The sequence below is a fragment of the Oryzias latipes genome, chromosome 20 (assembly GCF_002234675.1).
Source record: "Oryzias latipes chromosome 20, ASM223467v1".
Taxonomy (NCBI): Eukaryota; Metazoa; Chordata; class Actinopteri; order Beloniformes; family Adrianichthyidae; genus Oryzias; species Oryzias latipes.
Window position 1 is genome coordinate 13982987 of NC_019878.2, and position 27379 is coordinate 14010365.

Sequence of the window (27379 nt, forward strand, 5' to 3'; positions counted from 1 at the left end):
TGTATGTTCGTTTGCTCTTGATTTTGTAATGTACACAGCAAAATCAGCAGTGTTAATTTAACTCCCATAGTGTCAATTTTAACACTTTGCGAGTGTTTATATAATCCTCACCAGCCCAGTGTTAAAATTACACTTTATAAAGTGTTACTATTTTAACTCTGCAATAGTGTTACATTACTGACATTCTTAGTGTTATTTTTGACACTTCAACAGTGTTTTTTTAACACTAAATTGTGTCAAAAATTAACTCTTATTCTGAGTTGATTCCCATGATAAGTTTTTTTCCTGTACTTTAGTGCCTTTAAAAGACTAGTTTTATCTTACGTTAAGTTTACTTTTATAAGTAGTCAAATACAAAACATAAAAGGTTTGTTTCCTTAATGTTGTAAATATGTTTATGTCAATATATACATACAAACAACCGACGATCAGTTGAAGCGTGGCTTTCTTTGATTATACAGAAGTAGAAGCAGATACACAATCATCTTTTCCTACCTATCCCTAGCTGCGTTGTAGGTGCAGCCGCCTGAGAAAACACCAAGTGTAAAAATATTTTACGATGTGAAAGAAATATTATGACATTTGAGAAAGCTTTAAACTCTTTATTAAGAGTAAGAAATCCTCCAAGCACAATAACATTTTGAGCACAAGGTAAACTTGACCATCATTACAACAAAGACAGAGGTACAATATAAATGCTGTCGTCTTCACTGTAGGCACTTTGTAAGTTGAATGGCCTGTGAATGGCAAGACTGTCTGCTTTAATGAAATCATTTTCATTACTAACAAACACTTTGTACGCTCATAAATGCTCATTGAAATGTGACCTCAGAGTTTCATCTGCCGAATTTACTTCTGTTGTGTCATTGAAAGAAGCCTCAAATGGTTCCAAGTTTGCTGAATTACCACTCTGTAACGTGAACAGTTTCCAAATGCTTTTTGAAACCAGAATAAGTTGAAAACTGACGCCTACAACAACCCTGTGCACAAAGCAACTTAAACCTGGTGCTTGGATAAAAACTATGGTCAAGTCTTAAATGGATTGTCAAAGACTTACAGGTCACATGAACAGCCTGACAAATGAAACACTTAAACATTTTTAAGCTAGTTGAGCAGTTTAGCACGCAACTCACGAACTCTCGGAGACTCGTCTGTTGTTGTGACATCAATGTTAAAGATGGTTGTTTGAACAAAAGTGTAGAGCTGGACCAGGGATTCCTCATAGGACAAGTTGAAAACATAGTGGGATTTAAACAGTTCATCAAACGCGCCCAGTGAACTAGTGGCTTGGCAGGGAATGAGCTGTTTGTCCACAACGATGTTGGTCTCAATTTTGTTCTGGGTTCTGCCAATGGCAAGGTTGTTTGCCTTCACGTTGTTGCAGGTGTTCACCAATGCTGCAACATGACTGAAAAAGATTGACAAAGATTTCAAAATAAATAGATATTTTAGGACATGATAGTTAGTTCTTGGGTGCAAACATTATCTCCAATTTAGAGAATTCAGGCCAGACTGAGATAGCTCAGACATGTCCAGGGGAGAGACAATGAGTATATTGGTAAAAGGATGCTGAGTCTAGAGCTGCCAGAGGTCTTGAAAAAGACCAAAGAGGAGGTTTATGGATACAGTGGAGGAAGACAAAGTTAGCTGGTGTTAGAAGATCCAGAAGACAGGTGGATGAGGGGACAGATGGTTTAATGGAGGAATATTTGGTTAGATAACTGTCAATTAGAAATGTATGCTGAAACACAAAAGTGTGCACAAATTAATATTTTGCACAACTTAAAATAAAAAATATGAACACATTTGTGCCTACACCTACCTGTGGTTTTGTTTTCACTCCCAGTTTGTAAATATTGTAAAACACATACCTTATGAAAGTGCACCATTTTAGGCACAGCATCATTGGGGCTTATTTTAATCCTCTTTCGTCCTGCTGTGGGTGGCAACAGATGAAGAAGGAGCAGCAGTGAAGCCATATCACTGTCCCAGTCTATCAAAATATAAAAAAATAACAGAGAATTTGGGAAGAAATTATTATTATCCACTCTGAACACAGAGATAATACAGTGTATACTATCATATCTATAGACAATGTAATGCTTACTGGTCTCATCATTCTCTGCTAATTTTTCAGCAGCTTTCAAAAGTTGAAACAATTCATTTGTCCGTGTCAGGTGTTTGGCCTCCTCAATGATTTTTTTGCTTAGCTCTCTAAAGAAGTCGGTCACACTTAAAGTGACTGACTGTTCTTCAGGGAGGGTGGATGGACATGAATGTTCTATGGGAGAGAAAGGGAAAAAATGTAAAAATTTGTACAAGAGCTAATGATAAGTTATGTGAAATCATTCAAAAAGTTACTGAAACTTACTTTCTGATATGCTGTCACAAACAGTCAGACACAGGTCAGGTTTGCTTTCTATAAGTTCAAGAAGAACATCTTCCTCCACTGCTGTGTCAGAGACGTCAAAAATGTGAAGCTCAGTTCCATCCGGAAGTCCAAACTTGTTTTTTACTGGAAGAAAAAATTGGCATGAACGAAAGAAAGAAAAAAAGTAATAACATCGGCAGTAATAAAAAAATGTCATTACATTTGATCAAATATTCCCAGCTTCCTTGCATTTTAACAAAGACCTAATGATGTAAATATTTAATTATACAGAATGCCTGCTCACCTTCACAGATGAGATCTGCATAGGTAAATCCTGACTGTAATTGGATGTATTATAGCAGCATAGTGGCAGTTAACAGAAACTTTTAAGGAAAAAAACAGTACTTTAGTTTCACAGAATTAATTTGCTCTTTGACAAGTTGAAGCATAGATAAACATTTTTGTTCTAATGAACACAATTCATATCAGTAATACTTTTAAAAATGTCTAATAAGCAAAATCAACTTTTCCTAGCTTTCTTTCATAAAACAACTATTACTTGATCAAAAACGTGTCTGGAGTGATTTTCTATTTAACTGACGCACATGCACACACAGAATCTCACCCATCCTGCGACATTTAAGTATTTTATAATAAATAAGTAGCAAAAAGGTCATAAAATTACTGTGTATTTTTTGTCTCAAAACGTTTTCCAAAACGCGCCCCTGTCAAGCCTCCAATGAATGTCCATTCTCGTCCTCCTCCCCCATCTTTAGATAATTATGGCGCGAAGCAGAAGTTACTTTTCTTATTAATGCTCAAATCATTTTCAATTTAAAAATGTGCTTTTGATTTATTCACACCTGTAATTGAGAAAAAGTCCAACCTTGTACCATAGTTATAACATTAGATGTTTAAAGTCCCACTACTACTACTATATTTCGGATCCTTTTTGTGACAGCGCTCAGTTGTCTTTTAACTATGTTGGGGGCGTTTTTGGCGGTTTTAGGGTCGGTTCAGCGGGGGGGGGGGGTTTCTCATGAAAATACCGTACCGGCCTAAGTCAGGCTGTATGGCCGCTGGAGTGCCGCTATCCTTTTTAAACTGGAGACGCAACAGGCAGAGACGGCGCTTAACGGACCCGGGCTCTGTCATACAACCTGTTGTTGGGGGTTTGCCGCCCCGCCCCGCCCCGCCTGTCCAAAATTGGGTTAAGAAAATGAATGAAAGTTCGGGAGCAGAACTGTGTGTGGGGTGGGCGTGTGTGTGCTTGTGTCAGCGTACGCAGCGCCCCCACCCCGAGGACATAGAAGAGTTTGGCGGTTTTCAGATTACTTTGGGCTGGAAACCGGTAACACTACCGACACTGCGTTATGCGTACAGTTTAGATACAGATTCTAGCGCAGACGAGACAAAGACGTTCATCGATCTATTCGTCTGACGGTAAACGCATGAGGGGGGCAGAGCGGAGAGACCGGGTCGCGCATTTTAGTAACTGCGTCACATATTTGAGTTTTTTTTTTCCGAACGGCGCATTTTTGTCTGCTACAATTACAATAAGAAATACTAAGAAACACAGTTTTACATATTACATTATTTAATTTCCAATATCATCAGAGAAATGCTACAAAATATGTTAAAAATACTCAAAAAAAAGGCGATTTTAATTGGAGTGGGTCGCCATGTAACACTGAAAAACTAGCTAAAGAAAAATAGCGCGTTACTTAACATTAAGAGCAATAAATGTATCGAAGCTAACTAATATCTATCGCATTACAAACATGCTTTATGTTTATAATAGTGAAGACATTTATATATTTGTTCTTACCCTTTTGAAATGAATGTAGCAGACGACTTTCCTCCTCCGCTCTCCGAGAAAAAACCGCCAACAGAGTTTGAAATAACTCCGTCAGCCGTTGCAGCACAAAGCTCCGCCCCCAAATCTGTTTTAACACTGGATGTGCTCAAAACAACACTAAGATCAACACTAATCAACTCGAAATATTTAACACTGGAAAATTCAACACAAATCAACACTGCAGATTTTGCTGTGTAGGATTACCCACAATGCAAGAAGTCCAAACTAAATTTTAGAGAAACGCAAAGAGGTTTTTTCTTTTCTTTTTCTGTTTGCTTTGGTGGAAGTTACCAATTTGGAATCGAGAAAATATATTTGTCTGTTATTTGGTTTTCCCTTTAAGTTATTCAACCAATCATGTTAATTTCTTATTTAACCCTTGTCCTACTGCTTGTAACTTAAAGTGGTTTCTAAGAGCCATGAAATCCCATCCTACAAATCAGCTTACAATGTAAAAACATTTGGGAGTAAAAAAGGTCAAATGTTTTTCTGGTTAAACAGAATTAACCAAACTAGAAAAGAAGAAAAACAAATTTGAGGAAATGTAAACCTACTTTTTTGGGGAGCAAAAAAATATTTTTTTTTCAAGTTGAACCTCATAACTTAGCAGTTTCCCATTTAAGATTTTTGCAGACTTTCAAGAAAAAGGGCAGCTCAGCATGATTTGATGACTTGAGAGGCCAAAAAGAGTTATACTATCATTAAAATGTTAAAATCTTTTAAAATCCATTATAAAGTTTTGTCAAAATAACATTATGAACTTGTAAATAAGAACAAAAAAATGAAGATTCTTGTTGGTGACATTTGTTTTACTGTGTTGCTTTTAGGTTGCGGGGAGGTTAAGAAATGGAGATGGACTGTATTCATCAGCAGCTGAGAGAAGCCACATCCAAAATCCAGGAACAAAAGGAAACTTTGGAAATCTATAAACAAAAATACACCACTGCAATAGCAAAAGTGTTTCAAGTACAAAGGCAGGTCAAAATTAAGGAGAATGAGCTCCAACATTTACGGCAAAAGGTGCATTATAGTTCATTTTCTTCATCATTATTAATATTAAACAGCTTTATCTTATAGTTCTGTCTACCTGTGGTCTAAATGTTTCTTAATGCATCTTATTTGTAGCTACAAGAGTCTGAGTTAACAAGTTTTTCTGTAAAGGAAGAATTAACTGAAATGCAACAACGATATGAAGAAAAGGTAAATCATTGGGAGAGCACATCAGAAGCTCTTGACCAGCTGACAGATGAGCTCCAAGCCAATCAGAGTTTACTGAGAGAGAGTCAGCAAGAAGTGGAGCGTTTGAGGAGCCATGTTGGAGCATTGCATAACCAGATGGACTCACTCAAACAGCAGGTGGGGGCAAGGATGTTTTTTCATGAACCATAGGAGAAAAGAAGACTCCAAAGAGAACAAACACATTCCTAGGCCACTTCTTTATTTTAATCTTTGTAAGCTTTGCATTTTTAAAGTTTAAAATAGAGGACTTTTTTTCCCCCTTTTATAAGTATTTTAATAAAAAGTAGTTTGTGACATGAAACTCTTTAAAGCTCCTCAGGAGGCAACAAAAGTAAATACTGGTGGCAGTTTTGTACTGAAATCTCTTTAAGACATGGAAGCAAATCCTCATAAACTACTGTTGTGCTAGATAGCAGTGCATTTAAATTAAATGATTAATATGAACAAGTTTTATTTATTTTTATTTTTTTTGCATGCACACCCAGACTCTTCGCAACTGAGTGAGCACACGCTCGTTTTTCCTTAATCTTTCTGTTTTATATTTACTATGTCGGCAACAAATGAATCATCTTTATTATGGAGAAATTTAATTTGGATGAACTTAACTGCTGCCGCCAAGGTCAGACGGGCAGAATGTCATTTTAATCCAATCAACTTTAATCTGTTGGTTATAAAAGAGTTAGGCTGTTGAAGAATGGCTGTATCTCAGGCCCTTTATTACACTGGGTAATGACTTTGATTGTGACGCGCCTATCAAGAGGTTAGGAGTTCTTATGGAGCTTCAGATTCCTCTTACTCACTACCTCTTGTCACTGTTGGGCTCAGCTAACCCTAAAATCAGTTATACCTTCATTTTCTCTTTGCTAGGATATCAAACATTTTTTTTTTCATTTTAAACTTCAATAGAATTAAAGTAAACATTTATTAAATGTATATTTAATGCAATTTTTTATGCAATAAATATTTTAATTGTTTTAATCTAATTTCTATTCCATTTGTATTTTTACTAAAGGACATTTCAATGTTTTACCTTTCCTGCAGAAACAACTACTTTGGAGTTAATGATATAATTTTCCAACATAAAGGCCAGCGCCTAACATATGAAGATTGCAGGCAATGATATAGTTTATCATCTTGAACAATGAACATAGGCAGAATGGTGCCATTTGAGTAAAAACAATACATTTTTCAAAAGTCTTTAAATTACATTATGGTATGAAATTATATGAGAATTTATATGTTTTTGCTCTAATGCTAATTTTACTTTCATTAAATACCATCATTGCTCATTTTGAACGTATTTGATTGTTGTTTGTCAACTTTCTGGCACATTATAGGAACGTACTTTTTTGTGCGGATCAATACACAAATGAGACCAAAGCATAATCAACTTTTTCTTTAATATATCTTGCCATTTATTGGTCTAACGTAATTCCCATAATCTAATGAAATGCAGTGGATAACAAATATTTGTTTTGCCACATAACTCATGGCTTCATCTTTAAATTTAATTACACAAAGTTCGATTAATATTTGAGTGAACTATTCAAAATCTTCTTTTTTGTTAACCTTAAAAATCTGCGTTTACACAGAAAGTGATGGTGGATTGTTCTGAAAAGGAGTATCTTCATCGGACAAAGCTCCGTCAGCAACAGCAGGAGGTAAGGGTCAAGTGAAACGTATCACATGCATCTAAAATGTTGAAAAAAGGTTCTTTAAGTTCTCAGTAAAAAAGCTGTAGCATGCATTAAAAGGAAATTTAATATTTCATCAAATTACACAAACCAAACAAAAATATCTTTATTTTGTGTGCTGCAGTGCTGTACTAACAAAGATGAATGCCTTGCGCGGACTGAAAAGGCTATTCTTGAGAGGAAGTTAGAGCTTTGGAGACGGTAATAACGGTGTGAATAAAACTTTGAATCTGTTCCACGTCTGTCCTTGTTTCTTCCCTCACGTCTTTATCTGCCTCTATTCTATCCTGTTTAACAATTCCCTATTTCCAGTAGTAGAAAGTGTGGAAAATATTTGGTCTTTATCTCTACATTTTATAATTTCTGAGGATATATTAATTAACACAAATGTTTCTTCTCTTCTTTGCAGAACACAGGAGAAAGAGGATCTCCAGCAGTCCCTTTCTCAATCCCATAAACCCAAGAATAACTGCAGTCAGATAGAAAAGAAAGTGAGACGTTTAAAAGAGGAATTGGGACATTTAAAATTTATGCTGGATGAAAACAAAAAGGTAAAGTTGTCCTGCACATTTTACCTTACCGCATCCTTAGCTTGCAGAGCGTTTTATTTGATATCCTTTATTTTTGGGACAAACTTGCTGTATGTTCATTCTGGAAAAATGCTAGTCAATTATTCACCTGGCTACTAAGAAAATAAAGATATAGTTTTGTTTTCAGCCAACATTTCTTCTGTTTCTGGTGGAGTTACAGGAACAGTTAGTGTCTCAACATCACTTGTGATTTTTGGGGGATTTTGATGTTTGCAAAAACTCAGTAAGTGATGAATCAGCAGGCAAAATATTTGAATATAGTTAGTTACACTTGAGTTTAGCAACATCTCCTTGCTTTTTAACATCAGAACATCTTTTGAATAAAGTTAAATGTTTACTTTTTGTGTTAGCTATCTTTTCATCTAGTTTTTAAATGTTTAGCTAAGTTTTCAACTTGCAATGACCCAAAACACATGAAATTCTTTAAAATTGCCTGTACCAATATGTTTTACTCTCTTCTTATAAATCCTGCTGATTACTGTAGACTGGAAGTCGCAACAACAAGCACAAAACTGAAATCTCGCAACTGATTATGGGTTTTTTCTTGCAAGTATTATTAGCCTTTGATGTTTTGATAAAAGCATAAACTCTTTTTTGCACTGGTATGTAAAGTAATGTCTACACAAAGAGGCAGTTCAAAATATTTATTATGACTATCACTGACAGTAATGCTTAGCAACACAAGAGGCAGTTTGTTTTTATTCCTCTATACAGAAGATGGACTTTGTGTTATGTACTCTTTCTGTATGTTTTCTGAATTCAAATTGTCACTGGGAGCAGAATTAGATGTGAATTTAAATCTTTCCAGTGAGATGAACGACACTGTTAGTAAATGTTATCTTTGCATGTTCGGAATATTTGTAAGAGATCATGCTCAAGCTCTCAAAGAGCACTTTGCCACAGCTACAGGCATCACGCACAAGTCCCTCTTATGATTGTCCCATGATTGCTTGGCAGAAACAAATTGCCCTGCCATTAATTAAAGCACCAAACAGTGCCAAGGCTGGTAAAATTGACTCCAATTAGCAGCTCAATGGGACACTAAATATTCAAATTACTCAAAGTGGTGACTGCAGCCTGGCAAAGTGCCAATGTCACTGGCAGACTTGGACATATTGGCAGTGAGCATGTGTGACTGTAGTCTTGGTGGTTGTGGTAATATTTCATTTTACGCAGCAATGTGTGCGTTACATGTGGTCTTCATCAAGGTTTTTCACATGTGCTTATAAAAAAATTGAGCTCAAAAAAGCCGCTTCAACCCAAATGTGGTCGGTTGGAGGAAAGATTTGTCTCGCTGTCTGGTCCGGTTCACACTTGTAACCATCTTCCATGTGGAATACCACTTAATGAGTCATGAAGAGACATATATGTTGACAGCTACATCTACATTAATCACATGCATTATGCATTTGCACATTATTAATAGTGATCATTATGCAAATGCTCATAATTATACAAGAGTTAATGATTTACATGAATGCTTAGTCATGCATATTCACTCTGGGCAATTGGGAGTGCTTGACTTCTAAGTAACGCTGAGGCAAAATGCAAAGAATAATAGATTTCACGCATCAAAATCTTTTATTTTTCTGAATAAAGTATTAAATTGGCACAAAATAATTCACGTATGGAATAAAGTTGTAGGAAATATAACTGAAAGGCCACAGATGTTCAAGCTGTATTCTCAAAAAGTCCACATTGTTCATCAGCCCAGTGGTCAGTGGCCTTGTGGCCTTGACACTCAGCATTAAGGGGTTGGATTGGGGGGTTAAGCCACCAAATGGTTCCCGAGTGCGGCTGTGTCTGCAGCTCAGCGGTCCCCCAGGGTATGGGTCAAATGGGGAGTACAAATTTTGCACACCTAGGTGTGCGACAGAGAGTGGGACTTTATCTATTTATTTATTTTTAGAATTGTTGGAATGTTGAATTCATCTGTGGTTCCATTATTTTCAAAAGTTTCCAATATTTAAAATACTTTTCAAACAATCTAACAGAAATAATATTATACGCAGTGCCTCTGGCAAACAATTCAAGCAGTCTTTCAAATGTACCTGTGAGCACATCGCCTTCTCCTCAAGGTGAATGTAAATTTTTTGTTAAGCCTTTGACAATAACAGTGGTGCCGCTTCAAAGAAATAAATAAATAAATTTGATTTTGGTCAAGAAATGCTTTGACTGTTTTCAAAGCATTTGAAAACAGCTAAAAGTGTCTGTTGCATCTTAAAGAGCTTTGCAAAGACAGTTTATGTGAATTAGTTTCAGAAGAATAACACTCTTCCTTCCTCTGTTTTGGGCTTTACTCATTCTACAGGTACACAGGAAACTATTCAGTCAAGCAGAGAAACAACTAACGCAAGCCAAACAAGAGTCTGCAAGAAGGAGTGTGGAGTTGGATCTACAAAGGAGAGAGACACGGAAACATCATGAGGAGTTTTGCAGGACTGAGGAAAAAATGAGGAATGCTATCAAAGAAATCCAGACTCTAAGAATCTATTATGAACAGCTGAAGCAACAGCTTCTTGTGCTACAAAACCAGCACCAGATGGCAGGTAGCTATCCGCAGGTAAAATCAATAATTGAGCATTTTACATTTCTTTGCACTTATTTATATGTTGTTTCTTACTGTTTTAGTCTTTCTTACTGGCTCTTGTTGGTCTCTGCTGCAACGTTTAAGGGAACGTTTTCGTCCATCAGAGGAACAATGCTAGATGCAGCTTGGACGCCATGTCTTTCATGGCAAAAATCAGTCATGCTGATGTTAGCTTTATCAGTTCGCTTAAAGTACAGGAGCGTAGTGATTCACTTGCTAGCTGTCTGCATGCAACGTTCATTCACAACACAATGTAGCTTGATTTAATGGTCCATGGCGTTAGCTGTATGGTAATGATCTGGTTTATGTGTGTGAGTGGGTGTGTGTGTGTGTGTTCGATGATGGCCTTTGTAGTGGTGTGTCAGAGCAGGGATGGTGATGGTTAGGTCTCTCTGGGAACAGAAATGTCTCATTAAGAATTAACGTACATATCTGTGGTCACGCCAGGCAAACACCTCACAAACGCACGCTCACAGTCAGTTCTTCCAACTCCCACTGCTTTAATTTGCACATACACACCGGTTCTCCAAGGTACAAAACACACAAGCACACAATCACCTATTGTCCACAGAGAGATGAATCTGAGGTCTCTTTCCATGGCAGACAGTGGCTGGCTTGCTCAGTGAACATTGCTCATTAACAAGATAGAGACAGAAGGACAACGCTGTGTAGCCTGGCCTTTGTCTGCGATCAAAACACATTCCCTCAACTCTACTCTCACACAAAACCACACATTATTCAGCTTTTGCCTTCAGAAAATACAACCCACCAATGCAGAGCCTATTGTAATGACTTAAGAAGAATAAAAATGCGTTATTATGACAAAGGGGACATTGTTTACCTGGATATAGCAGTGGTCTGAATAAACTGCCTGTGGAGTGAGCTGGAGAAATTACTGTCTTGAACAAAGAGCCTTTGTAATAACATGAATCCTTGTTGTGACTTTTTTATGTTATTAATGTATATATTGTGGGAGGATGACTTAATTGATAATTGAAGATCAGGTCTAGATTGAAGTGGACTTAAAAAACAACTTGTTAGAGGATGGATTAAACAAAAACATTTTTGTCCAGCCCTATTTCAATGTTTTTTTTTTAAATAATTCTGTTAATCAACAACTCAAAATGAATGGCTGATTTTGATTATTTAAATTTCAATACATTTTAATTTATTGTTACTTTTGAACGTTTCAAGTCATTTCAGTGAGCATTGTGGACTTTCTTTCTTTCTTTAACTGAGGGGTACCAACAATTTTGGTCCACCATTGTAAAAGGTGTTTCAGGTTATAAGGCTAATAAGTAAATAAAGTGTACCTTTTAGTACGGAAAATACAGTACTATGGGAAGTAATACATGAAAGTAACTTGCAGCATGAAGTGTAATCCTTGATATTAAATAGGCGACTAAAAGCATTATTTTGATACCAGCTGATGACTTGTCATGAAGTGACTTTTTGAGTCAGTGTGTTTACATAGACACAGGTCGATTTGATGGTTATAACATTAAAAAGGTATCTGAAGTCAGATGAAAGGACAAAAAGAAAGAAGTTTGGAAGACAGGTAAGTGTCAAATGGATGAGGTTGAAGTGTTTGAAGACAGCTGGAGTCAATCATATGCTGTCAGAATGGGCCAAGGAGTGTCTGAAAAAGGGAGTGATTAAAAAAAGACAAAAAACAATGACTTAAATATGGTGGATGGCTCTGTCTGTCAGTCACTTAGTGCTCTTAGGGTATGCTTTGGGCAGAGTTCATGCTGCACAGTAGTGGGCATCGTGTCCAGCCTGTAGACAAACAAATGAAAATGAACAGGCAAAGATTGAGCTCTTCATGCATTCAAGAACCTTGTGACATTCAGGTGGGGATGGCTGGTTAAAATATATTTAAGAGCCAGATATATATTATAGTCTCATCTTTGATAAGTAATAAAAGGTGTTGTAAGGTCTTCTGGTAGAAATGGAACACCAGCATAAACATAAACTATATTTTTATTTCCTAACTCCCACAAAAACAGAAATGTGATATTACCACCCCTCTGTGATGCATGTGTGCATCTGCCTAAAGATGATGAAGTCATTATGTGAGCGTGTCCGTGATGCTCGTGTGTGTGCATGCATATCTGTGCAGGGCTGTGCTTGTGCTTGTGTGTGTGCGTTGATATCCATTCTGGATTCCAGGACACACATGTGCACAGGCCTCTCTCCTCCAATTCACCTCTATTACTAGCTATAATCCCATTTCACACTCTATCGATCCCCAAAACTGTTGTTCACCGGAACCAGCAGCAAACACTGGCATTTCTCCCCATCATTTTACCACTATTGTTCTTTATTACACAAAGAAGCTGCCCCCCCCCCCCCCCCCCCCCCCCTGCCTTGTCTTGCAAGGCTAACTCAACTCGGCTGAAATATGAATTATAAATGTATGGCTAATAAAGGAGAAGGGGGGAAGAGACGGAGAAAAAGAGAGAGTTAGAGATAGGGAGAAGTGGTTGGTAGAAACATCAGAGAAAATGACTCCTTTACAAGAGTCTATTGATCAGTTTCTATCAAAGGGGGATGTCAGACATGAGATTACCTGGCAGTTTGAGCATTAGGTGCCGTGTGTTATAGCCCCGGGCCCTTGTACCGCTGCCAAAGGATTGTAAATAAAGCAGAGAGGAGAGAGCAAGAGGGGAGTGCGTTGGGGTATAAGTGTGTGTGAGTTTAGGAATCCTTGTGTGTGTGTGTGTATGTGTGTTGGCCTTTGCAAGTCACTGTTGTGTGCATATTAGTGTTTCTTTTTTATTTCTTGAGGTGTATTTGTGCGCCTGCACCTTTTGGCTTATACCCAAAAGCAGTGTTGCAAGCCTATGAAACTTCAGAAAGAGAGTGAAAGAGTCTTGGGAGGCTTTGGGACATCTCTTGGGAGCACCTTAGCCGGCTACGAATCCTCCAACAAAGCCAAAGGAAGCTCACATGAAGCCTTATGAAGCTTTTATGAGGACCAGGCAGGGCCCGGCCCAGCCTCAACCACTGATTCAGGGTTAGCAAGGTTTTCTTCCTTCTCATGTTAAAGGCTAGCAGTGAGAGCAGGGTAATCTGACCGCAAATCTGTGATTATAAACTGCACGATGGGCTTTGAAGGCCTACGAAGTTGTTGAGGAGGATAGATGGAGACAGAATTAGATTATGGCTTTATATAACTCTTTAGATTTTGAGGTCAGAATAAAAGACTGAGAAATTACTTAGGGACTGACAATGACAAAATTACAATTTCTTGGATCTTTTGGACAGATGTATACACAAAATGTTTACAGGATTAAGACTCAATAGACTATACAAGTAAGCCCTTTGTTTTTGTGCTGTTTGACTCATATTCAACTTTTCCTCTTTACAGATTTATTTCTAGAAAATAAAAAAGCCATGCTGCACGTTGCCTGTCTCAATTTTTCAGTGTGTACGTCTTTTAGAGAATAGTTTGTGTAAACGATTGTTCCATGCAACTAATTGCTCTCTGTGTGGCCTCCACTGGTGGGAGGTGTCACTGAGGTCACCCCAAGACTAATGCCCTGAATATGAATTTGATCCCAATCTCAAGTTTTCACATCTCTGCTTTATTGATTATTGAGATTCATAGCAAACTTTCACCTTGAGGTGCAGTGCAATAGCCAAGGTTTGAAACTTGCACATGCACACAGACACACAAGCAAAAGTGTTTGTGCATCATAAAATATTTAGGAAATCCAGCTGCAGCTTCAATTTTCCTAAGGCTTTAGTTTTTAAACAGTTTTGATGGTGCAAAAGCTTAGGTTATTGCATCTGTTAAATGTAGATTTTATTTTCTTTAACTTTCATTGTTATTTTAATGGTTCTAGCTGAGTGTTTTTATTTATTTATTTTGGTCTTTTCGATAAAAACACAGTGCTAGCGTGTAGCTTTAAAAGGGTAACAAAAATGCACTTAACATTTTCTCTTTTTCTATTTTGCTCGGTCAAATACACATAGTGAAGGTTTGTCCTGTAAGTATTTAACACACACACACACACCCTCTCCATATTCAGTGTGCCCACCCTCTCAATCTTCACTAGCCCTGGCCACCGATGGCTGACGGTTTATGCTATATTCAATGAGTAAGGAATTTTGTGAAAAGGTTTTAGGAGGTTTGAAGAAACACTGACTCAAAACAGTGCATGGAGGAAGAAGAAAAAGAGAAGGTAGCAAATCTTAAAATTTTAATTGAAACCATAAAGGTCCGGCAAACCAAACCTAACCAAAAAGCTTGAGTCGTGGTTTATGTATCCACTCAATGTGCTAAATTACTTGGTGTAGGACAATGGAGTTTTATTGCATGAAGATGGAGGAGACGGCTTAGAAGGGAACGTGATTGAAGGGCTGCAGTCAGAGGCTCAAGTAGCTCGCTCAAGGTAAAGAGTGCCATCTATTGACCAAAGCGGGGAGCCCCTCTTTTGTCTCTGCAGAACAACTGCTTCCGTGTTCAAGTGGAAGCAGTAAAACGTGTCCGTTCCTCCTCTCTCTGCTTCAGAAAGTCGCTCAGCTCTCCTGTGGGGAAGAGCTTTTTTTATTTATTTTTGGATTCCAAAGTGACTCATGTTTTTCCACTGTACTTTTTGAGAATCAATAATCATTTCTGTTTAGGCAAACTCTGTGAATCAATCCTAATTGGGGGGTGGGCTTGCTGGAGGTTGTGATATATTTTTTCATGTTTGTTCTCGTGATTATTTCTGTATAGCAAACATGTTTATTATTATTATATTATATTATGATATTATGTGGCTATTTTTTATTTATTTTTTGGTCTGCCAGATGACCATTTGAATTCAAATGAATTTTAAGCAAGTGTGCCTGCAGTGAACTGTTGCTCTTCATCTCACACTTTTCTTCCTCTGTTGTCTCTCCCTGTCTCCTGCTCAGTGGAGGAGTTGGCAGTTGGTGCAGAAGAGGCGAGGCGGATGGAGGGGTGCCTAAATGAGGGGAAGCTAGCGGAGGAGAAAATAAGGTAAGAAGGTAGAAGAGGAAAAGAGGGGAAAGAAACACCCTCTCCCACCCTGGTTCCCATGCTCCCCTGGATAAGCTCAGTAATCAAAAACATTTAGACCTTTTATGTGCTGTGCACAGAAGGTCTTTTTTTTTTTTTTTTGCTGAACATGTGTGGAACAGAGCAGCCATAATCACCTTCACTTTTAAGTCAGTAATTATTCTTTTTATTTGATTGCATTCAATACTTTGTATTTACTATCAAGTATATGGAGAAAATATATGGAGAGACAATAGATTGAAGGTGATGGAGTTCAGAGTTCGTAGGGGAGACCCCTGCTTGATCCTTGTGTGTTACCAAAGCTGTGGTGATGACATCAGCAAGCATGTTTCACCCACCCGTATGTGTGTGTGTGTGTGTGTGTGTGTTTATGTGCGCCTGTTTGTGCACACATAGTTGTGGTTGTGGCTTTGGCTTCAACATGACCTCACTGCAAGTCTCCATCTCAGGGAGTTTCTTGGTTAAATTGAGCTATGGAACATACTCGTCGTCAACCGACAATTTAAAACTCAGTATGGCGACTTTATAGGCTACATTCTGAATTATTACATTTTATGACATTTAAGCCAGTTTTAGGTACTACGTGGTAAAACAATCGCTGTGTCTGCATATTAGATCCATTTGCCGAAACATGCTGTTTACTGTTAACCCAGTATTATCTAATAAGTGCAAAGACATGAAAGGTTTTTAAGCAACAACACGGTACTAATGGCTTCCATCTGTGCTGTGGGAAATCCCCCCCTTTCTCCACAGGATGCCTCCTCTCTTTCTACCCTTTCCCTCTCCCACTCTGTTCTTCCTATCATATGCTGTCTCCATGGAGCAATCTATCAAGTCTTTTCTTTCTTTTTTGTTTTGGCTGTCTGGTTGTGCTTAAGCTTTCGCAGGCACTGACTTGCTGTATTAAAATTAGCTTTAAATTTGCTGCTCAGACATTTAGTCAGTGATTTGGTGAGCAGCCTACTTTCACTGTTGGAGTTTAATTCAGGACTGGTTTTCTATATTTTCCACACTGTATAAATGTTTTTGATTTGAAGAGAAATGAACTCATTTGAAATGATATGTCTAGTTTGGTCATTAGTCAGTTTTCATCAGCATATCTTTCTGAAAACTTCCATTGAAAGATGAAAAAAAAAGTGTTTATATTTGTGTGTTTTTATCTTACATATACTTATATGGTGACTACTAGTCCGTTTTTCCTTTTTTACTTTAATATCCATTAAATGTTAGTTGTGGTTCATGTGCAGAAAACTTCGACCTTTAAAAGGTGTAACTAATTTTGCTTCGCTATTAGTAAAAGTGTAATTTCTTATTCTTATTTCAGCTTACAAGGTACAGTGTGGGTCAAGGGTGGCGCGGTTTGTTTTGGTTTCCGTGTGCGTGTGGAGAGCGGGTGGGGGTGTTGAGGCTCAAGAGCGGTCGAAGCGACGCTGTGGAGGGAGGTTTGTGGAAATGGTAATCATTTGTCGTATCGATTCTCCTGTAGCCAGGGCAGCCGGCACGCACAGGCTCGCTCGCACACACGCTCATAGACACAAATGGACCAGAGCACACACAGGCACACAGTTGCGTGGCAGAAATAGACCCCTCCATATTGATCCCCTTCACATTCCCTTAGCTTGGCTGCCACACACACCCACACGCAAATATACTCTCACTCTTATGGGCCTATTTTAACACTTAATAGCTGAGTGACACGCCCGTGTTTGTTTTTAGGAACACTAATGGAATTCATATCATTTTGTTACATTTGACTTTTTGGGAGGATAGATGAATTCCTGCTTAGTGGCACCAAGATGTACTTTTTTTGTAGTTTTTATTTAGAAATAAAACAAGGGCATTTTTGTTGGTATACAGTTCTGTGCTGAATGGCTGGAGAAACAGGTGGCAGAGCTCAGCGAATATCTCTGCCAGGCTGTTGCTCAGTAACTCGAGGCAGAGAGAGAAAGCATGCAAACACAAGCGCTTGTAAATAATTTGAGTAACAAACCTCTCTTTATATGTAATTATCATATCCCCCCACCAGTAAGTTTATTGATGTTTGTCTTTTAGCTGCTGACCTGACTCATTTTGGGTCAAATGATCGGAGCAAGTTTACTGTATAGCATAAACATGAATGCTGATAATCTCTCTTCTCTCATTCCTTTTCCCCCAAGGTCTTTCTTACCTTTCCTTCCCATCCTCCATACCCCCCCCCCCCCAAACCTTTTGGATGATTAGTGGCATATATCCGGTGCTAGAGCCTGGATTATCTTGTCTAAGAGAGGGAGGGTTGTGAGAGGAACCTAAACCTAGAAAGGTGATTTTGAGCATTAATTCCTGTGTGTAATATTCCTTGATATTCCCTAATGTTCTGGCTTGGAGGGGAAGGGAATCTCATGGGAGCGCAGTTTTCAGCACTGAGCCGCTGCTGTACAAAGACAGAATGGATAATTAAGGGTAAAATCCGAATGAGCGAGTGATGTTCACTTACACCTAAAATAACTTTGAATTCTATCTTAAGCTTCATTGATCTGTGAGAGTCTCTCAGATCTTAATTTTCCATTTTGTGTTAATTTCTTTCCCTTTATTTTTCTGAGGCCTTTGTTTCTTCCCCTTTCTTGTTCGGTTTCACCACTCTTCATTTCGTTTTTTTTCTCATTCCCATTTCCCCGTCTTTCTCTTTACTCATCTTTTCTGCTTCAGTTTCTCACATTATGTTTAGAGCACCTGGGTTTGATGATTTTGGTTGCTCAGGGCTGGCAGAGAAACCTTCTAAAGCCAGTTGATTGTCAGTCAGCTGTTGGGCCAGAGCTCAAAAATAGTTCTTGAACTATTTCACGACTGTTGAAAAAAACCTTTCATCTCAGTCTTTGCACTGTGGCTGGCCTTCTATTCTCTGTCTTCTCTGATCAGAAATGTTGCATGGCACGACAGAGTCTCTCATGCCAAACGTGCCGCATAAAGCATTAAAGATCATCCATCTATTCGTTTTTAAAACACACTCAAGCCGCCTCTGTTCAGAGCCTTAGAAAGGTTGCTTTCTTCATTCTTACTGAGTGTGAAAGCAGGTACACCCCAGCAGGATGCCAGTCATCACAGGGCCACACAGAAACAAGATATGGGTTACTCCACACGATAAAGACCCATCTGAGACACGAAGAGAGGCCGCAGCGTGGACCATCAAAGTGGAATGCCCGATTAAAATGATCAATCTCAGAACAGCAGTGTGTGCAATCTGTGGCTTTTAATAATTATAAACTTTTATCATAAAAGTAAAGGCAAAATCCCTGTGTTTGACATTGTTCACATGTGTGAAAACACACAAAATATCGATAATTGTAATGTAAGGGCTGCCACTCAAGATGATATTGAGAAGCAGCTGGATGGCGGACAACCTCAAGCAAACTTTGATAGTCATGATCGTCCAGCAGCCAGAGAACTTGTATTAGTTTGATTATTCCAGTAAGCAAGGCAAAAGCTGTGGGAAGGGACTCCACTGAAGCTCCACCCTTATTAGGGAACACGTTACTGCACAAAAGATGCATAAACCCCTTGTGAAATAGAGTCAAACATGAGCATCGGCTAAATAGTGCAGTTCTAAATTTAGTATTGCTGCTGTTGTTGAAATAATCATCAAGAACAAACAAAAAAACTGAAAACAAACAGTGTTGAACAACATAAACAAATTTAGAAAAAAACTGTCAAATGGTTAAGGTCTTTATACATATCTACTCTCTGATGACATCTTGGACCCTTGTTACAACAAAATGCATAACAAGGGCTACCATATTTTCCCCACAAAATGCACACTTACAAGGCTTGATATTTATCAAAAAACAACTGTGCACCCCAATATTCCATAATGCCTTACTGCGGGCAACAAAGTATTTACTCGGCCACCAATTGAGCAGGGTCTCCCACTTGAAAAGATGAGAGGCCTGTAATTTTATCTATAAGTATACCTCAATTATGAAAGATAAAATGAAAAAAAAAAAATCCAGAAAATCACATTGTCTGATTTTTAAAGAATTTATTTGTAAATTATGGTGGAAAAAAGTATTTGGTCACCTAAAAAACAAGCAAGATTTCTGGCTCTCACAAACCAGTAACTTCCTCTGTGAGAGGATCCTCTGTCCTCCACTCATTACCTGTATTAATGGCACCTGTTTGAACTTTTTATCTATAAAAAAGACACCTGTCCACAACCTCAAACAGTCACACTCCAAACTCGACCATGACCAAGACCAAAGAGCTGTCTGAGGACACCGGAAACTAAATTGTTGACCTGCACCAGCCTTGGAAGACTGAATCTACAGTAGGTAAGCAGGTTGATGAGGAGAAATCAACTGTGGGAGCAATTATTGGGAAATGGAAGACATACAAGACCACTGACCACCTTCATCAGGGGCACCCCGCAAGATTTCCCCCCGTAGGGTCAAAATAATCACAAGAACAGTGAGCAAAAATCCCAGAACCACATAGGAGGACTTTGTGAATGACCTGCAGAGAGCTGGGGCTACAGTAACAAAGGCTACAATCAGTGACACACTACGCCGCCAGGGACTCAAGTCCTGGAGTGCCAGATGTGTCCTCCTGCTAAAACCAATAAATGTGCAGGCCCGTCTAAAGTTTGCTAGAGAGCAGTTGGATGATCCAGAATATGATTGGGAGAATGTCCTATGGGCAGATGAAACCAAAATAGAACTTTTTGGTAAGGAGGAGAAAGAATGCTGAGTTGGATCCAAAGAACACCACACGTACTGTAAAGCATGGGGGTGGAAACATCATGCTTTGTGGCCGTCTTTCAGCAAAAGGACCAGGACGACTGACTGTTTAAAGGAAAGAATAAATGGGGCCATGCATCATCAGATTTTGAGTGAAAACCTCCCTCCGTCAGCAAGGGCATTGAAGATGAAACATGGCTGGGTCTTACAGCGTCACAACGATCCCACACACACACTCAAGGAGCCTCCAGATCTCAATCTCATAGAAAATCTTGGAGTTGAAATTCTGGAGTAGAAATTCTGTGTTGCCCAGCGACAGGCCCAAAACATCACTGCTCCAGAGGTGATCTGCATGGAGGAATGCGCCAAAATACCAGCAACAGTTTGTGAAAACCTTGAGAAGACTTACAGGAAACGTTTGACCCCTGACATTACCAACAAAGAGTATACACTGTTTCTCTAACTCTTTTGTCTTGCTTAATCTGCTTTATAGTTCGGTGCGCCTTACATATGACATAAGTTTGAAACTAGATGTTGCACTTTATAATCTGGTGCTCACTATAGTGCGATAAATACGGTGCATTAAAAAAAATGTAAAGATGGGAATAACTAACTTCTTTGTTGACGGCGGGATGACTCCTGTACAATTAACCTACTCCATACATTGGAGCTGCCTCCATCATGTCAACATGAGATGAGCTTTTCAAAGAATTTGACTTCAGAGTGTGTTTAAAAGTGTGATGACCATTGTGGCTATAACTCCTTCATTAGAGTCCCAATCTCTGGTATTGACTCACTAGAGACGAATTATCCACCAGTGAAAAAAAATCAAAGGATTTTAAATGGTAAATGGTACACTACGGTGGCCTGTAGAGGAAATCTATATTACAAATTGCTTTGGTGCACAGAAGCTGAACCTCGGATAGCTCTGTCTCCTCTGTGTCTATGTCTTTATATGTGCAGTGGTTGCTTGGTTTGTGTGTGGCATACTTTTTATGCCGCTCTTTTGGGGGGCGTTAGCTCTTTCCTGGTCCAAAGACGCTTGGAGTTTTATCTCGACGGTCAGCTTTGTGCTTGTTTGCATGCCGCTCAGCACGGACACACAGACAGTCAGACGGACGCATACATGGATTTCAGTCAATCCTGTTCCTCTGCGTGAGTCCAGTTCAAATAAAAGTCATAGTAAACATGAGGCATGTGTTGTGACTGATCATATCAGGCCCTTCTCCTTCCTATTTCTCAGTGTCACACAAACTCACACAATCACAGTCATTAATGTGTTTACCTCAACTTCTTTTAGCAGAGTCAAAGATTTCAAACTGACTTAATGAGAATTGGAAAAAAAAGTTTTCGGAAAAGTTTATTAGAGTTTTTTTTTTTCCTAATTTGTCTAAAATTTGGTTTTAGTTCACCCAAAATGTTTTTTACCCCATTAAAATGTTCACGGGGGACTTTAGTGCTTTGTAATATTTGAAAATACAATATCAGGGAACATTTTAATCCCTGCAAATCAGTGTGGTGCCTGCCAACTGATTAAAAAGAGAGGCTGGTTTCTGGTTAAAATCTTTAAGAAAAAAATATTTCAAAAAACTTCCATAAGTTGTTTTTTTTTTTCACTGCCAGATGAAAAGCTCAAACTCTGTTTGCAACACTTTAATGATCATTTGTGCTTTTCGTTGCACACATTTATCTCTAAATGCGCCTTTTGAATTAGAATTTTGAATTTGTTTTCTTTACTCATTATGAAAGATGGAATACAAACTTTTGCCACAAATGCCAGTTGGACTCAGAAATTGAGGTCATTGCAGGCCAGGTTTGTTTAGTATATGTAATTAATGGTGTTACAATGCACAGCAGTTTTGTTTCTTATACTTTTTAATTGTTAAATTTTTCTTAACTGACCCAATTATTTTCATTGTGTTAGACTTATTTTAAAGTAAAATTGTGGTTGAGAAGATATTCTTTTAGAATTTAGGAGTTTATTTCTCCAGCATCTCCAGCCTTTAATAGTGAAATAAAATAAATAGTGAAATAAATGGATTAATTTGTCTAATTGGACTTATTTGTAATGTGTATTTTAATGTGCAAAAATTTACAATTTTAATTTTTTTTTTTTTTTCTTTCTTAAAAAGTTATAGGGCTTTTTTTGGTCCTAAAATAATCTAATAAAACATCCAACCTGGTCTAATTAGCTTAAAATGACCTTGTCTAGATCACTACACTTACATGCTCAGAAACACACACACATGCAGGTTTGATGATGATGAAATGAGGACAGACAAATAAGGCTCATTTGTTTAGATGAATAAAGAGAAGTGCTTCAATTGTCTGGCTGTTAAACCATGGAATGGACTTTGAATTTGTTCGACGCGTGCTTGTGTGCGGCATCACCATCCCGCATGGCTCATTAAGCTACAGTTCTTTAATTCATTTGAGAGATGGAATGGACAGCCAGGAGGCCAAACAAAGCGTGTTTCCTTGTGTTGCCTGTGTACTGGATTTTCCTTCTATCTCTTGCTTATATTCTCTTTCAAACACACTTTGCTTCTGCTGTAGATCCAGGACATGCAGAAGTAAATGGGACCTTCTTGTCATATTATGAATTGAATCTTTATAATGGTTGACAGAAAGTATCCTTAGTTTTTGTAAGTCAATCATATAGAAAAAAATACTTAAAAATCCTTTCAAGTTTAAATATTTTTTCATTTGCAACATTTAAAGGTAAATAAATGTGCACATAAAGAGAAATCTGTTTGGTAGATACCTGTTTGTGATCTGAAGTGTTTGTGCTAACTCTTGCAGAATCACAACATTATGAAGAGCAAGATCCTCACAGCACTTAAAATAAAAACAAATACTTTTTTTAAATCAATATAAATATATATATTTCTGACAAAAATATTGTTACAACCATTTTTTCATGACCAAAAAACATAAACATATATACGCCAGGCTAAGGTAGTTGTATGCAACAGTATTTGTCGCCACACTTTATCCAGTGCTGGATGCCCATCTTAATGTTAGAATTAGAGGAATTTAATCGACGAGCAAATTTGCATTAAAAACCCACTCCGATTAAATAAAATTTTTGTTTTTTTAAACATGTTATTGGCAAGCCACAAGCTTCCTTCTCCGCTCCACTCAGATGCATCCACTTTCAGATAAAAAGATTCATGTGCGTCTTTGTTGTCCTTGTCTGAGCCGGCATCTGGTCCGAAACTGTACGGCTGGATACCTCCGATGTTGCTCCCCATTTTTGTTACACCGGTAATGTTAGGTTGAGGATGTGAGGGGGTGTAAATTAGGGAGAGAACATATAAACAGATAAATGATGGGAAGTAGGAGCGGGCTTACTCTGTGTCTGTTGTCCCACACATCACTCTGAGATGAATTTCTACTGCTGCTCTGCAGAAACTATGTCCTAAAAACAACCCTTTTTTGCTGTTATTTTTTTGACTAAAAAAGGCATAATCATGATTAAAAGACCACTGAAAACGTTTTTATAATAGATCAACATAAGTTAAAATGTTGAATGATGTGCCTGTCAGGTAGTGGATGTTTTGTAACCCTTGTGCTATCCTAGGCACTTTAACATTGGGAGTTGGGTCATCTCGACCCACTAGACAGTGCTCTGAACCTTTTTTCTTCAATGGTTTGTGATCTTCACTGGTGTCCATGGATTACATGAAATCTTTCCACCTTTATCCACCTTTGTCATGGTAGGAAGAACACGTCAATGTAAGGGTGGGGTCATCTAAGATAGTACAAGGGTTAAACAGGTATAGCGATTCCTCTTGTAACCAGATTTCTCAAAGAAATCAGGTTTCAGATGCACCTAATACTACAGCCCAGTAATGTCATTTAACTGTAATTTAATACTAGTTGTCAGTGTTAGGCTCCATGAAACTAACATTAAAACTAACATTTTTTAAATGATATGCAAAAATTAAAAAGTTAAAGGTAGATGTAACAGTACTGTGTACACCTCACATCTGTGCAGATACAATTTTAAGTGGATGAGGGACTTCACCAAGCATATAACTGGTCAAAAAAGCAAGGCTGATAATGTGTCTGTGTTCATGCACACCAGATGCCAGATAGGGGATTTTAGTAATGGGAGCCACTGATAAACAACCCAGCAGCATGCGTAGGAAAGAGCGTGATGAAAGGAATCGAGTAAAGGAGTCAGGCTATGCTGCAGCAGACGAAGGTAATTAAAGAAGCCATCATCAGCATCATTAATATGCTAGATCTGCTGTGGCCCACTGACTAGTCTAATGGAGAACATGTCATCATCGTCACCATTAGGGAGAGTGAGGACACACACAAACACACGCACGCTGTCTTAATGTTGGGTCACGCCATGATTACCACCATTAACCATAGAGTGAGAAGGCCTGCTTCGAAAGCCGCATACATTTTTTTCAATCATGCACACACGCAGCGCACATCCCCGTGCACAAAAAGATCTTTAATTCAGACCTTGTGACTGATAAGTATGCATATTTAAGTTATTTCAGGCCTGTTGGGTCTTTTAATTAGACAGAATGAATGAAAGTTTTATAAAAATGTGTTTAACAATAAATGTGTTCATTAATTTGATCAGAGGATGTGCTCTGATGAGCTGAGTGGAACAGAGTAGTGTCTTGAATTCAGCTTTAGTGCTTTGATGATGGGGAGACACAACAAGCAGAATCACTACATGACTTTATACAGATTTTATTCCCCACTTTTATATCACAAACGTCCCACGTTTAGTTTTTTGTAACATGGCTATTGTCCATTTTCTCAATTTTGGTAAAATAATACCTTTTTTCATAGCATGTTATACTAGCAAACTGTTTTATTATTTTTACATCCACCGTACTTTTTTGAATGTAGGTCATATTTTTGCATAGTTTGGCTAGGAGTGCGACTTATACTCAGGTGCGACTTATATGTGACTTAAAAAATATAGCTACAACTGCTAAAAGGCACTGTAGGTGTGTGTATCAGTACTGGCGACTGACAGCAATGGAAAAGAAGAAGAAGCAGCGCTCAGTCTTATGCAAGGCTTGGCGAAAGTGTTCCAAATCGAAAGGAGGATAAAGAAATTCAATGAATTCAGTGATTTGAAGTGATATAAACAGTTTAGTTGACTTGTTAGTGTGTTCTTTGTGATATTGTTATCTGAATACATTTTTTTTTATGTTGTGTTCAATAAGCATCAAAATGTAACAGTAGTGAAGCTTGCAGATGTTCAGTCTATTATTGTTATCCATTTTGTTATTATAATTTGCCTATCACGATTAAATATCCGTTCTTGTTCCAGCATTTTTTTCCCCCAAAGTGTAACTTATACTTTAACGCAACTTATATAACATATTTTTGGCAGCTGCGACTTGTACTCGGAGCGACATATAGTCCGAATACGTTGTGTACATATATACAGCTCATTGGGAAACAGAAAGATAAAACCTTTTGTTTTCTTTTTTACATTTTTGCTTAAAGTCTCACTCCATTCATCTTTTGATCTGTTTTCAAAGCAATCCCAGTGTGTTTTAGTAATCAATATGCCGTTCTTAGCCCAAAAAAACGTCTTTTTCTTGGGCATAGTTCTTGCAGAGCGTCAGTAGATCATCAGAAATTTTTAGTTGTTTGCAGGTAATTCTCCCTACAGTTCCCATGATCCCTTTGTTTACACTTTTTCTTGCGACAGAAATAAAAAAAAATAAGAAAACCACAGTTTTTTTTGGAGTGGGTCTTTAAACATTGTAATGATTATTAGTTTTTTTATTTAAAAAAATATGTAAAAAGTAGTAAATGAGTTTTGAAAGTCCACCTTGTATTGGTTCATGGTGACACGTGTGGGTTGTGGACTGGACAGATCAGCCGTACGTTGATAAAATAAATCTAAATGATAAATGCTGGTTCAGAAGCTGTAAAGATTCCAAATCCTTCTGCAGCATTGCAGTAGTCGACTCATTTTTCAGTTGCATAAAGCTGAAAGGACCAGTAGTACCCCCAAATGTGGTTATAAATGCATTTTGTTGCCCCTTTTAGCCCCCCATCATCTACTAAAATATTTGTGCAACAAAACCAATCTAAATGTTAAGCAGGTATGCTAGCTCTCTCCTCTTCCTCCCCCCCTCCTGCAGTTGAGCCTCCTTGTCCTGTTCCCTTTTTCTCTAAATGTCCTTCTGTCTGTCTCTCATACTCGCCCCCTCTTCGTCACACACCCTTTCGCTGCTTCTCCTGACACTAGTGGAAACAGGGTGATGATGTGTAATTTAGTCCTAATCACAACATCAAACTTGCGCCGCGATTTACACCCCTACACCAGCCGAGCCAGTCAGACAGTCAGGAGGGAGATGTTAATGTGAGACCACAGGTAATTACTGTCATTACAGCATGCCACAGATTCTGGCAGTGTGTGCATGTGCTCATGCCTGTGGTTGTGCATGTCTTATTAGTGTCTTTTTTTTTTCTCTCGTTAGGTTTTTGCTGTTTGAGCTTCTGAAAGGTGTGAGTTGCTGTGTTTGTGTAGCGATGTTCCTGACACTGAAATCTCCATATAACTATTTGAATAAGACATGTCAGCGCATGTGACAAAAAGAAAAGAAATGACAAACAGAATTCAAATATTTATATCCCTGCTGACAAATATGATAAGCATTGGTGCTCTAAATTAGTTTGTTCTTTAAAATCAAATCATTTTAATGTGATGTTATTGCACCACTTCATGTAAGATAGGGTTCTTTCTTAGTTACAATGTAATATAAGGTGTCATAATAATATTTCTTTTTTTTAAATACAGTAAAATCTTGACAATAGTTGGTCTGTAAAAACAGCTACCCTAAAAATAAGTAAAAATTTCTTAAAATATGAAAAAATAAATAAATAAGCAAAAAAAAAAATCCATAATGCCAAATGGGTAAGAAAAATTGTCTAACCAAGAATTATTTGTCTTCAGAAAAAAAAGTTGCTTACACTTCTGAAATACTTAATCAAATTTGAAATTTTTATGTGTTTAGATCTGTTTTTTAAAAGTTACGTCTTTGTATTTGTTGCAGGTTGAAATGATCTTCTGTGCTGTGGTGCAGCTGAAGGAGCCTCTGACTGAGCACACTCTGTTGTTTCATTTGAACATTCTGCTTCTGTTAGATACTCATCCCGGATGCTGATCTACAGATTTATTCTTTCACAGTTACATGTCATTATCTGATGTTCTCAAACACAGTCATCCCTTCTCCTTTTTGACACCACATGTTACATTTTGTCCACCCATGTAGGCTGAAAACTGGACAGAAAACGGAAACA

At 37.9% G+C, this 27379-nt stretch overlaps 1 protein-coding gene and 1 long non-coding RNA gene across 2 annotated transcripts in view; one reads left to right on the forward strand and one right to left on the reverse strand.

Annotated features, from left to right (window-relative positions):
• Positions 1 to 581: 581 nt before the first annotated feature.
• LOC111946687 lies at positions 582 to 2759 on the reverse strand. The gene is made up of 5 exons (XR_002872424.1): positions 2676 to 2759; positions 2372 to 2515; positions 2108 to 2281; positions 1872 to 1993; positions 582 to 1408 (listed from the first exon to the last, which is right to left on the reverse strand). It is a non-coding gene; the product is annotated as an uncharacterized LOC111946687 (long non-coding RNA).
• A 2300-nt stretch (positions 2760 to 5059) lies between these two features.
• Positions 5060 to 27379, forward strand: part of LOC105356674 (trichohyalin-like) — a 33640-nt gene continuing 11320 nt past the window's right edge. Inside the window, exons 1-7 of the mRNA XM_023950398.1 lie at positions 5060 to 5249; positions 5355 to 5585; positions 7061 to 7129; positions 7287 to 7363; positions 7572 to 7713; positions 10064 to 10301; positions 15251 to 15335. Of these exons, the coding sequence (XP_023806166.1) occupies positions 5076 to 5249; positions 5355 to 5585; positions 7061 to 7129; positions 7287 to 7363; positions 7572 to 7713; positions 10064 to 10301; positions 15251 to 15335 (1016 nt within the window). The 5' untranslated portion in view covers positions 5060 to 5075. The remainder of the gene's footprint in view (positions 5250 to 5354; positions 5586 to 7060; positions 7130 to 7286; positions 7364 to 7571; positions 7714 to 10063; positions 10302 to 15250; positions 15336 to 27379) is intronic.